Consider the following 13,703-nt stretch of genomic DNA (forward strand, 5'->3'; position numbering starts at 1 on the left):
GGAATTGATCCGCAGTTGGTGCACACGATGGAAACACATTATCAGCTGTCGCTGCATCTCCTACCAGAGTTTATCGACACCCGTCGTTAAACACGAGTTTAACGACAGAGTTTACCGACACCCGTCGCCTGCACCCGTGTGTGAGCCGGACCCCGTGGCCGTCCCTGTCCCCCGGCCGACCGGTGCCGCCGCCGCCGCCGGCCCACTCACGCTCTTGTCAATGTCCTCGCCCTCTGGCTCCGAGTCTCCGGAGGGCTCCTCCTCGCCGGGCGCCGCCTCCTCGGCCTCGTCGTCGGCGGCCGGCCGCTTGTAGCTGGGCCCGGACGCCTCCGAGCCGGACAAGTCGTCGGCGTCCTCACTGTCCGACATGGCTGCCTGCCGGACCGCCGGCCGACCGGGCACGCTCAGCAAACAGACTGGCGCACTCGGCATTGCATACTGTGTGACAATCTAAATGAACAGTGAAGTACAGTACACTAGAGACTAGGTCTCTTCAAAAACAAAGCCTCTCAAGAAATGGATGTGAAATTAATTTTAAAATTATAAGTGCTTAGAAGGCAATGACAAACATCATTGGGAGTGCCTAAACCATGTTTCATTTTTCCAGCATATGGGGCAGCAGCTCCTTGGTTCTTGGAGAGACATCTGCCTGCTGTGATACATCTCTCTGTATGGTGTTTATTAGTGATATTATCGATTTTCAATTAGGTTTGCTTCCATAAAAGATGACATATTGATGGATATTTTCCTTCCAACAATATAAGCTTCATTTCTTAACCTAGCAATTGATCTTAAACAGCTTTATCATATATAGGCAATGCTATCTCCAAAAGTGGATCAAAGATTTCATGCTGCAAATTATCAGCACGATGCACGCAGGGTATACAACCTTCAGGCTTCAGTAGTAGTAAAGCAGGCATCACATTTGTCTTTTGCAACCAAGGAGAGGCAATGTAGGTTAGGTTGTAGGTTGTAGGTTTTTGGCTGTAGGTTGTAGGTAAGTTTGATCAGGTTTGGCTTAGTTTGGTTTGGTTTGATGAGAAAGCATCTCTGGGTATAGTGCCTTTCCTTGGTTGCAAAAAAAAATGTGACAGCTGATGCATGCCTACTTTATGACTACCCAACCTACAACCTACAATCTGCTAACTTACCAACCATACTTGATCTACACACATGCCCCTACTTTTAGATGTTTGATTGTACTTTAATTGGTGAACAGCATTAATATGATGAACTTTATTTTACTAGCCATAAAATTTTTCATTGTTTTACTTTACTCATTTATACTATTTTCTTTTATTGAAAACAAATGCAGCTTAGTATTACACCAATATTTATGAAAAAAACACTTTGGAGTTGATCATATATGTGCATGAAAAACTAACAATTTTGGGTGATATTGACCCCAAATGCAAGACACAAAGTAACATGCTGATAAAAATGGTGTTTAAATGGAAGTTCAGATCTATCACAACCAACCAAAGTGACAACGTCCAACCATACCTAGTGTGTTTGGCATTTCTAAATGAGGGATGATTTTCTGGGATCACCAATAATTATCCTGCATCACATTCAGTATCACAAAAATGGGAAATTCTAGCTGCTAATTTTCCAGTGCTGGAGAGAATCAAAATCCTCAGAGCAGGGCCACGGGGATGTTCTTCGTTTGCCGTTGCATCAAAGATCCACTAACATAAAGGCCTATCACTATAGAACAGTGGCCAGTGCAGCCTCAATATTGCGGTCATAGCAGTGAGCTCTTGAAAAAAATGAAGGATCGATGAAGCAATGCAACATGAATTGATCCAAAAATATTTCATAATTTGTTTGTTTGTTTGTTTTGTTGGGTTAGGCCCTTTCGGTCTGAAGAGACCATTTCAGGACCGGAAGGATGATAGGAATTAGGGGGAGACATTGGTCTGGGCAGACACCCTACTCCCTAGAGAGTCGCCAGAGCTGAGCCCGTCCAAAAGGACGGGCCGACCAGCCCCCCAAGCACCCTCTGCACCCGGCTACGGGTTGCGCTCCCTCGGGAGCAGCAGTGCCGCAGGCTGCTCCAAGGGAGCAGCCCGCATGAGATAAAGGTGCCTGTCTGGCCCGGAGTGGGGGTTGCGGCATGGAGGAGAAGGATTTCTGTGTCCTGAGGATGGAAGCGATGGAACGGAGGATATTTCATAAAATATTGCGCAATCTTTATATAGGTACGACGCTTTATCTCGGTAGCCAATCAAACGTTATAGGTTGTACCGGAGTTTCTAGCCAATCAGCAGAGCCCAAATAGAGCGTTAATAAAACGTAACAAATATAACGTACCAGGCAACTGTATAGGACAATTAAGTAGGTATTTGATAATAATAATAAACAATATTGTTACGGCCGGTGCAACCCGTGCAACAATCGCAACAATCGCAAGCAACAATAAAAAACTTTTTCTGCGTCAGAATGTGCTGCGCCAAATATCGTCATGTGTGCAGAGTTTAAAAAATATCTCATTCGACATGAATCATTTTTACAAAGCATTGTTGTAAAGTATCAACGAAGATTCTAAATATAAAAAGCAATTTCATTTATCTTTCGCGTATTTGGAATTTCCGACCTCGACGAGCGTCTGTGGTAGAAAACCACCACTTTGGTAGGGGAAACTACTGCTGTCTGCTACAATTTGCACTGCATGTCAAGCTATTGTAGCGACATCTATGCATATACATTTCCGACCCCGACGAAAATCTCGCGGCGCTTCGCGCCGACCCGCGCCGCCCATTCATACTGGAGACCAAAAGAGATTATGAGTTCAGAGTTGTGACAAATACCTAAAGCAACCACTACGTATGATGTATACATTAACAGTTAACTATCAGATTGACGGCATGTGTCAACAATTATACCCTGATAGAAGACCGGAGGCTCTGGTTACCAGTGTAAAAATGAATACTTCAGACCAGGGGCGCGGGAACTACTTTCCGACTGGGGGGGGGGGGCACACTTTAACCCTATTCCTGGCGGGGGGGGGGGCCTCAGGAGCCCCCCCTGAGGTTTTTTGGTTATTTCTCCCAAACGCGTTGAGCTAGGAAGCTCAAATTTTCTGACTTTTCCTAAAAGGCTTCTACGCAACATGTCTGAAAATTTTGAGTTGATCTGACCTCAGGTCAGGTCACCAGAGGCGGTTTGGTGACCCTACCTCAGAAAAGTTTGCAATCACGCCAGAGCTAGAGTTTTTGACCGATCAATTTCTTCTCTTCAGGGTTTAGTTAGGGTACCAGTATGTGCAATTTGTATATCTCGGAATTTTGATATCGGTGACCTAAGGTCAGGTCAATTTCGCGACCTCCCCATTATAAGTCAATGGGGGAAAAATCAACTCCCTGTTTTTACCACTAAAACGGGTCGGAATGGCCCCATATACCATACATGACTTCATATACGATCAACCTTCACTACCTTGAGGTCTGTTTTGCTGTTGGGCAGCTGTGAGGTCATGTGACGTCATCAAAGGTCACCAAAGGTTTTTGGCCAATAACTCCGTACAGGAACAAGATACAGACGCGTGGATGGTCTCATTGTGTTCAGCTCGTCAAGACGCATCGAATGATATACATGATGACCTCGAGGTCACGTGACCTGAGGTCAACCTTTGACCTTGACCTTTCGAGGTCAACATATATATATCATTCGATGCGGATTGACGAGAGGATCACGATGATGGCCTTAGTTTGTTCCTATCTTGACTAATTCGAAAGTTATTCGAGAAAAACTCTCTCCATATCTAGCGCCGCCATTTTGACTTTTTCGACCCCTGTGACGTCATCTTTGACCTGACCTGAAAATGACCTTAGTAAAAATTGTAGATCTTGGCCGTGCGTATCCGATGCCGTTTACCGCTTGTCGTTATCTTGCTTCGTTCTCGAGATCTCAGGGGGGGGGGCCGAATCGGCCCCCCCGCCAGTTTCTTGTCCCGGCGGAGCCCGCCAGGAATAGGGTTAATAGAGATCAACCTAGGGTATCCCCAAATCTAGTTTTCTCACCGGTTTAAGGCCACTTATTTTTCACCCCTCGGCTTTTTCAACAAAAAAGAAAACATTTGCAAAAAAAGTGTGGTATTCCGTCTCAAAGCTGTGGGGGCACCGCCCCCACGGCCCCAGAGCCGGGGGGGGCAAGCTGCCCCCACTGCCCCCCGGCTCCCGCGCCTATGCTTTAGACGCGTACCGCGTAGGAATTCAGCCCAGTATCGTTGAACAGATAGTGCATCGGCCTGAAAAAGTACGGTAACGATACCTAATTTTGGGTTTTTAGTCGGCCGATCCGTCCCCCCTGTCGAAAATCTGTGGCGACGCCCCTGGCAAGTGGCAGGTAGGACAAAAGTACGTATCGCAAATGTTCGTACAGTATATAAAGTACGCATGGACAAAACTACGTCAAGGACAAAAGTACGCATGGCAAAAGTACATACAGTATAAAGCACGAATGGATAAAAGTACGTCAAGGACAAAAGTACGTATCGAAGAAGTACGTGGTGCATTATTAAGTACGCATGGACAAAAGTACGTCAAGGACAAAAGCACATATCGTAAAAGTGCGTACAGCATAAAGTACCTACGCATGTACAAGAGTACGTCAAGGGCAAAAGTACGTATCGCAAAAGTACGTCGAGTATAAAGTACGTATGGCATAAGTAGGGGAGAGTGGGGAAAGATGCCCAGGGTTTTACTATGTCATATATTATTCGAAAATGACGATCGGAAGGCAAAAACTTGGAGTTTCAACAGAAGCCGACATCATTTTTCTCCAAAAATATCACAATTTCGTGCCTGAACTATGATAACTTTTTTTGCTATTAAGCATCTTCCTGAAGAAGTGAAAGGGGGCATCTTACCCCACAGGGTGGGAAAGACGCCCCTGGCGTTGGGTAAGATGCCCCCTGCACTATAAGTGACATAAATGGGCACGTGAATCGCCTGAACGAATCAGTAGGCCCTTCGAGCCTGCAGTAGACACCAAACGTCATCGTAAGGGCCCTCAAAAGTAGTCGTAAGGGGCTTCAGAGGTCATCGTTAGGGCCAGCTTAGTTCAGCGCGGCCAAACAAGCCTCCGTGGTGGCGTTCGGAGACCGCTGTGGGGCCCTTATAGGTCTTCATGATGCTTGAGGGCCCTCGAGCCCATCGTGGGGACCTCAGATGCCAGCGCGGCCCGTGGAGCCAACGTGGGAGCCCTCAAAGGATGTCGTGAGGGGCCTTGGAGCCAATAATGGGGCCCACAGAGGCCGTCGTGAGGGCTCTCAGAGTCAGATGCCGCCCAAAAAGTCGCTGTGTGGGCCGAGAGACTGGCATGGGGAGCACCCGACCGTACTGGACTCCCAATAGTCCCAGATCGGCTTTTGTCTCTCATCACAAGTATGTAATAAATGTCTTCTTAGTGCTTGTGCAAGGAGCATTTGTACTTTAAAATACTTTGTGAATGACCTCTCCTTGAAATTGTATGTAGGATATATTTTACAAAAAGTCAAATACAGAAATGATAAATTTTCGATCACGGATCTTTGTCAAATCACATTCAAAATTCAAAAAAATTCAAAAATTCAAAATTTATCATTTCTGTATTTGACTTTTTGTAAAATATATCCTACATACAATTTCAAGGAGAGGTCATTCACAAAGTATTTTATGTAATAAATGATTTGACGGGCTGCTTGAAGGAAAGCCTACGGATTTAGGGGGCGTCTTTCCCCATCAGGACAGGGGGCATCTTACCCCAAGGTACCGAAGTAACATTAAATCAGTACAATTTGTTAGCCATAAAACTACACCCTGAAACAAACTGTTTGGGACACAGTACAAGCATGTTAATGTATCACGACTATAGCAAGGGACGCAAAAATTATCTACCTTCTTTGATATTTACAGTGTTTTGACACCAAAATATTTTTTGAAAGCAGCAAATAAAAAACATGCAATCACCAGCCAGCCGTTGCCCAACTGAGCTTCGCAAATTTTTGTGCAGTTAACAAGGCAGGCTTCCGCTTTACGCTAAGAACATTAATTTCCAGGTTCGATTCTTTGTTTCGCCGCTAGAGGGGGTGGGGCGTCTTTCCCACCCTGGGCATCTTACCTTACTCTCCCCTACGTCAAGGACAGAAGTAGGCGTATCGCAGAGGTAGGTACGTACAGCACAAAGTACGTATACCTAGACAAAAGTACGTCAAAGAAGAAAATACGCATCGAAGAAGTACGTAAATTATAAAGTACGTATATCGCTAAGGTACGTACCCAATTGCATAGATGCCGCAATCGGTCGCAACTACAGCGAGACATGCAGTGCAAACGGTAGCAGACAGCAGTAGTTTCCCCTACCAAAGTGGTGGTTTTCTACCACAGACGCTCGTCGAGGTCGGAAATTCCAAATACGCTTATCTTTCGCAGCAAAGGTTAAAAAAATTACTGCAAATATAGCAGAATTAAAGGAAAATTAGTAACCTTGAGACAATACAAATATTGACGTTTGATTGACAAAATTATTTATGTTCATAATAAGACATTAGCCGGTTTCTGTCAACGCGAGCAGCAGTCATCATAATTCATCGAATCATAGGCCTGTTCCAGCGCCTCCAGAAGAAATTCTTGACTGGAGGCTCTACCAGAGGTTTTACTCACAGTGTATATAAATACAGTGTCGGCAAATGAGCCTGGTCACGTGACCGGCGGACTCGCTGTTTTTCGAGGGATCCGCACGTGCGGTTGTGGCAGGGGCACCTCCCGGTAACTGTGGTGCCGACTCGCTCTCGGCCCCCATAGGGATACAATGGGACCTACTTTTTGATTAGCTCTCCTGACTAAACTAGGACGGATTTTTCAAAGATACAACTAGCACCACATGCAGTCGTGTGTAAGCTGTCTAACGGTACCAAAAATATATTTTTATCGGCAAAATTGAATAAGTACAGGCCCATTTTAGGTTCGATTCGCGCTTATGACGGAAGAGAAGCCACCACTAATTATAAATACAACGAACAAGTGTTGGAAACCGGAGTATAAATGCAGTTTTGAATTACATTAAAGCCATTTTCAGTCACTGCAACCGATGAGTGGAAGTGATCGGTGTATTAGGTCACCCGTTACCGTTAGGTATTACTTTTTAACTACCTACCAACAACACCCATAGGTATTGTTCTGATCTATTCCAGACAACAAACTAAGGTTTTGTGTTGAACTGTGCCAGAAAGAGCAGTTAGGTCAAATATGGATACGAAGGTAAATAGGACTATACGAGCATCCATGTTGATACGTTTATGCTGGAGCTAGTAGTTGATAGGTGTTCCGTTCTATTGATGCGGGCAAACAACGAATCGGGGTTGTCATGGGCGAATCTATAGGTATAATTGTGTCTTGTATGAAACATGCACAGTATCTGCAAATACTAGAATGCTGCTGCTAAGCTGAAAGTAGGCTCAGCCGGACTTTTATACTATGAACCGGCCATGTTAAGTTTATGCCGGGCTCGAGGGTGCAGTGTTCGTCACGGGCCAGCCAACCCACAGAGCACAGCCCAGCCCAAGCGGGGCCCATGGGCGCCGAACCCAGCACAGCTCAGGCCCATTGAATTTCACACGCTTTTGAGGCTTTTATGGCGGTCGCCGGAATAGGTAAATGGTAGATCAACTCTTCAAAAATTGTTTCAATATCTACTTCGCTGGGAGGCAATGAGCTTTGATTGTCAAAAAATGCAAAACTTTACATTTGTTACAGGCACAACATCCGAAATGCAACATGTGCTTATAGTTGTACGCCCGTCCTTAACATGGTTGTCATGAAAGTTGGGGGAGGGGGGAGGCGGCCGCACGCTGAGGGGTCACAGTCCGGTATTTTGACGCCCCCCCCCCTTTACCGCCTGAACGGGAACCTTCACTCCATCCCGTCCCGTCCTCTGTATTAACCGCCTTTAAGCCCGCCCGATGACCCTGCCGTTTTCAAAGCCAACCTGAGCTGAGCAAGATAATTCGGTGTAAACGTCGACAACTGCAGTGAGTTGTGTGCAGTCCCGGTGTTCCGCTACAACATTATTGCACCTCTCGTTTTCGCCATCATCGACGCCGTGCACTTCCGAAACATGGATGCTCCGGGACAGTTTGAAACAAGTAGATGTCCTACACGGACGCTTTGCACATCCAGTGTCTGTACATATTTCCATATTTCAAACAAATCGAGCAGAAAATATTATAACGAAACAGCGGCGTACAGCGTACAGCGTGCAGCGGGGATATCTGAACAATGCACCATACATGACGAAGAGCCAGCAGACCCTGGTGCAGCTCAAGACGGCGGTCGTTGATACCACTCTTGTGCCTGCGCCCAATGCGCGCCAACGTTGGCGGGGGGGGGGAGCAGTGAGTCATTCAATACGTTGAGCTACTTTGAACATGTCCCATAGCGGCCTGACAGTAGCAAATGTGTGTTGGCTAGCTGCGCAACTGAGTAAATTTTCACACAATTTTACTTCCTTTGATTTGCAAATCCTTTTATCTGGTAAACATGCTTGAAAGTAGAATGATAATGAAGTGATTCAGTTTTTGGAAACGTTTTAGAACAAAACATATTAAAACAATGTCTCATACGTATTATCAGAATAACAACAAAGACCGCCGGCCATCGGTCATGAACACCGTTCACCTGTCACTATCACTGCCAGTGGAAACGCACACACACACACGCGCGCACACGGACACACACGTCAGCCGCAGTCAGTTACAGGTAAGCTCCCAGAGGCCTCTCCGACGGCGGCCGGCCGGCTCCCAGAGGCTGCTCCGACAGCGGCTGGCCGTGGCTCCCAGGGACTGCTCCGACGGCGCGGCGGCTGTCGCTACCAGGGGCTGCTCCGACGGCGCCTGGCGCGCCGCTCGCAGATCCTCCTTGCAGTTCTAGCGCGCTGATGGTGGCTGTGTGATCCGCTTTCCCTTTCTGAGCTTGGTGTAGCACAGGCGACCTGAAACCACATCACAAAAACCGAGTTTGTGAATTTGAATCAACTTTGAACTGAACCACAACTATTATGTTTTTTATGAAGATTTACCAAACCAACAATTTCAACTTCCACACTGCGCTGACAGGTATACACATAATACACAAATAAAGGCTAAAACCGTTTTTCCACTTCTTCCACTTGTCATCAATACATTTTGCCCAACATATGAGTGTGCAACAAGAAATACATATGACTAGCCTGCTGCATCGCTTTGGTGGCTTCGTGCAAAATGTAAACCTAAAAATTTCGCTCTTTCTGATTTATGGTACATCACTTTTATGCCAATTTATTAACTTTTTGGAAGGTGGGATTGTCCCTTTAACACAGGCAAGCCCTTGCCGAGCCCGGCATATGCCCGGCCTCCTCGAGCTTAGGCCCGGCAAAAGTCCGGCGGGTCCGAATTTAAGCCCGACACCGGGTCCCTGTTTCACCGGTGATAGCAGCACGATGCTTTTACACGTGTCAAATTGGGTTTCCATGGAGACATGAACAGGCCCATTGCTCCAACACTACCACAAGTGTGACGTCAGTCGTCAGCTCGCGCAATTTGATAACAGCGTAGTAGCAGCGTCCCGTGAAACACCGCCCGGGCCCGTAGGCTCAAGACTTGCATCATTACTATGCATATGCTGGTATGGTAAGCAACCTGGCATATGAGTTGGACTCAAACAATGAAGTTAAGTGGCTAGTGCTTACCGGAAATGAGCAATCTGGTACCCGTTGTACTGGAAGAGTGTTGGGATGCAGCTGCCCTCCTCAAAATGACAGGAACAGAGCTGGGAAGTGCTCCTGGGAACTGCATCTGCACGTCTGTAAATGACAGATGCAACAAATGTAACAACTGGCATACTGTTCTTGCACGTGGACTTTTACTGTGTGTTACTGCCTTGTGTTTAGAGGTAAGACATTGACTCAGACAGCACAGCCACAGCTTCTAAACAAGATGGTATCACTGACACTGTATCATGTTATTTTGGCTCCAGAATCCAGAATCAGAAGGTTGACATCCTCACCTAGCAATCAAAATGTAGCTAATTGGCTTTATATCAATGTGAGGTGCTAAGAGTGAACAATTATGATTATTTACAATGCTTCAGAACATGGTCAAACCTTAACTAACCCAACCTACAGTGGTTCGCTAGCAACATTCGTAGCACGTCTTTTTTGTACATAGTAACTGGAATATATGCTAGGTAAGAGTACCTACATCTTCCCAGCTAACAATTTGCCGTTGTTACAACGTCGTTTAAACGTTGTCAAATGGTTACCACAACGTCCCGATTTATCGTTGTGACAACGTAATTTTGTAGACTCCAGACAACGGCGTGACAACGTCATCCGACCATGCATTTGAATGTCATCACAACGTTTCTGTAACGTGGCCGTGACGTCCCAAAACTGTTCGTACAACGTCCCGCCAACGTTATGAAATGTTTTCTGTAACGTACCAACAGTGTTTCTGGAACGTTGTCACCGCGTTTCCGCAACGTGACTACAAGGAGTATAGAACGCTTTGGCAACGTCTCTGCGACGTTTTTATCACGTGCGCACCACGTTGCCGCTACTTCGTATTGCCGTCCCTGCGACCCTTAGTAAACGTCCTAAACATTTTCGCAACGCCCTCTCAACGTGTTCGCAACATACTCAGAATGTGTTTCCGACGCTCTCTTCCCGTTCTCTAGACTTGTAAAAAAGGCATGTAAGAAGTGTATATTTCAATACATCATACAGGTCAATTTACAAAAAAAAAAAAAAAAAACGACGGCGGCGGCATCGGTGATGGGGCATGGGGCCCAGGGGCGCCCCCATGGGGGCGTGGGACGGAATTGGGTTCTACCGGCTCTGGCGCTAGCCGCTAGCACGCCAGAACTGGTGGAAGTTCACTTCTTCACTAACCCTCGCTGGGAGGATCACTCGGCGGACCGTTAGGCACCGGCTCATTTGCGGCCTCGATGTCCCTAGGCAGCTGGCAGTGCCTGACTAGACGGTCTGCGCACCCCCCGTTCCGGTCGCAGCTTCCGGACAGCCACTTCGCTACCGCATTGCCGACAGTAGGCCTGCCACAAGGCGCGCTGACGAGTTGCAGGAAGTCTGCGGGAAGACATGGGGGAAAATCAGACATTCAATTCATGAAAAAATCACAAAAATACCTGCACCACTTTCCGTAACAGTCCGACAGGCCAGATCAAACATGTCAACACCTTAGAGGCTAGAGCTACAATGAACTATAGCCTAGACCGCACGATATTACAAGGCACAATCTTGCAAATGCTACTCGTAAATGGCACTTTGACTTACCAGTCAAAGCAACAATCGCGTCAAACGCAGACAACTGGCGCTATCTTTCATCTTCCAGCTATCTCAGCCGCGCCCGCCGCCGGCCCTCACTGCTCGCTCGCGCCGCGCAGACTGCGGCTCGGCCGGCTGGCTCTGAACGCCGGCCGGTGACACTGACGTCACGGCCCCTCAGGCGAGGTCAGGGCGCGAGCCACCGTTCGCCTGAGTGGCGGCCCGCGTGGCTTGCTGGCAGCCGCGGATAACAGCCGCGTTTACATAGGGATAGTTGCAAGCCTCTAGCTCCGCCTGTGATGTTGCAAAACATGCCAATGACGCTTTGCAATTTACACATGTTATATATATATATATATATATATATATATATATATATATATATATATATATATATATATATATATATATATTAGAGAAAGATAAAGAGAAAAAGGTATCAGAATTTACTTGTAAAAACACCGCTAATTATTCAGTACCTATAATGTCAAGGTTGTGCAAAACCGTTTTAACAACGTGTTGGCGACCACCAGCTGACAACGTGAACAGTCCAAGTGTTAAAATATGTCAAATTTAACGATGAAAACTGAATATGCGCATTGAAAGTCAAAGGAAATGCATTATATGGCCATATATGTCACCATGCATTATCAAAATATAATGCTGCAAGTGCGCGGTTGCTGCAACGTACCAATAAAACGTTGTCACGACGTTTCACCACGACTTTCGGACCAAACCATGGCTTCACAACGTTCAGAACGTTGCTACAACGTAATTAAAACGTAATTTCGCAACTTACCGAAACACGACGTTGTGACAACGTTGTAGTAACGTTTCCTGTTAGCTGGGTTTTCTTTTTTTTTGTTAAAGAGGTATGCATTTGGCCTGTAGCCTATAACACACCTCTTCAACCAAAAATATTTTCCTTACCCATCCCAACACATCCCTTAGAGCTGCCTGCGGCATTACACTCAACGGAATACCAGGTCAAAGCATTACCTTCATTAGGTAACTTGTGATAAATATGATAAGCTTTTAATGGATTTCATGTTCTCTTTCCTGTAATTAGTTTTATGCAATGGATTTGATTTGTTATGCTCATTATGATCAGCACAAAAATAAAACCTTTATATAAACAATATTTTCTATATTTTAATAAAAGAAGAACTATATTTGGTAGTAGTAAAGCAGGCGTCACACTTCTTTTTGCAACCAAGGAGAGGTGCTGTAGGTTAGGTTGTAGGTTCTAAGTTGTACAAAAAGTTGTAGCAACAAAAAGCAACAAAAGCAACAAAAAGTTGTACCTAGGTTGTAGAGTTTAGGTTGTAGGTATGGCTAGGTCAGGTTTAGTTAGGTTTGTTTTGGCTTGGTTCAATTAGAAAGCATCTCTGGGTATAGCACCTCTCCTTCATTGCAAAAAGTAGTGTGACGCCTGCTTTACAACTAACCAATATTCTATAGAAAATATTGTTTGACGCGGAAGCTTGCATTGATTAATCATGTTGTAAAATTCAAACCCATTGGCTGTTAGCAGCATGCTGATTAGCTGACGATGACATGGCTGCATTCCTCAGCAAAGCACATATTCCTCAAGAAGGCACTTTTCAGGACGAGAAATGGAATCTTTGCCTATGGTGATCATTGGGCTGTAAAAGCTCCTGGTTTGTGCTCGTCATTACATAACATTTATTACATTTATCATTACTACATAATGTATTGCATTTATCATTACAGCTAACAAGGACACATCTGGATCTTACCTGACAGCCCTCACCTAAGCGACCCTCATCTTCTCCTCTCTTGGAAACCTAAATGTACATCTTGCAGCGCTGTTGTGGTGGCTGCACCCAGATGCAAAACACCCTGGCATGCTGCTTGCTAACACAAAACTGAATCAGAGTAAGAGCTCTGCAATCTGCAATAAAATATTATGGCAGGTCACAGCAAAATCAAAATACAAGAGAAAAGATTGCAAATCTGATACAAGCTTAAAATTGTATAAGATTTGGAGCGGGCAGTTTGTTGACGCCATCAAATGTATCAACCGCGCAGTATTTGTCATCAAATTTTGGTGCCGAGTCAAGGTCAAATGTCACGTGACATTTGGCCGACAGTTGGTTTTACTGGAGGCGCTGGAACGCAATCTGGAGATTTCTGGAGATTGGCGTCATAGATACCAAAAGAATGCCACGATTGTTCTCTCTTGAAACGCAAAATTTGTTTTCAATTTTAGTTAAAAAGATAAATAAAATTATAGCAATGTAATTTTCTTTACATTCAAGTTGTAAAATTATCAGTCAAATGTCCTTTGTTTACATTCGTGATTGTCACATGTGCGCCATAATTGTAGACCAGAGCCTCCAGAGAAATTTGGACCTCTCAACTCTCTGGAGGCTACTGGAGGT

The 13,703-nt window shown here is 45.5% G+C and overlaps 1 protein-coding gene and 1 long non-coding RNA gene across 4 annotated transcripts in view; both read right to left on the minus strand.

The window, feature by feature from the left end:
* LOC122385718 (transcription elongation factor SPT5-like) overlaps window positions 1-6,288 on the minus strand; it is a 37,336-nt gene extending 31,048 nt beyond the window's left edge. The window contains exons 1-2 of one of the 3 annotated variants that reach the window (XM_043374166.1): window positions 6,261-6,288; window positions 211-375 (exon numbers count right to left, since the gene is read on the minus strand). In XM_043374166.1, coding sequence (XP_043230101.1) covers window positions 211-369 — 159 coding nt within the window. In that variant the 5' untranslated portion in view covers window positions 370-375; window positions 6,261-6,288. Of the gene's footprint in view, window positions 1-210; window positions 376-2,313; window positions 2,411-2,513; window positions 2,529-6,260 lie in introns of those variants that run through there. The other 2 variants (XM_043374169.1, XM_043374167.1) reach the window with 2 other exon arrangements.
* A 1,842-nt stretch (window positions 6,289-8,130) lies between these two features.
* On the minus strand, window positions 8,131-13,349 carry LOC122385730. The gene is made up of 3 exons (XR_006257259.1): window positions 13,059-13,349; window positions 9,706-9,819; window positions 8,131-8,970 (listed from the first exon to the last, which is right to left on the minus strand). It is a non-coding gene; the product is annotated as an uncharacterized LOC122385730 (long non-coding RNA).
* Between the last annotated feature and the right edge of the window lie 354 nt (window positions 13,350-13,703).

This window comes from Amphibalanus amphitrite, unplaced genomic scaffold, assembly GCF_019059575.1.
Source record: "Amphibalanus amphitrite isolate SeventyFive unplaced genomic scaffold, NRLGWU_Aamphi_draft 000228F_arrow, whole genome shotgun sequence".
Taxonomy (NCBI): Eukaryota; Metazoa; Arthropoda; class Thecostraca; order Balanomorpha; family Balanidae; genus Amphibalanus; species Amphibalanus amphitrite.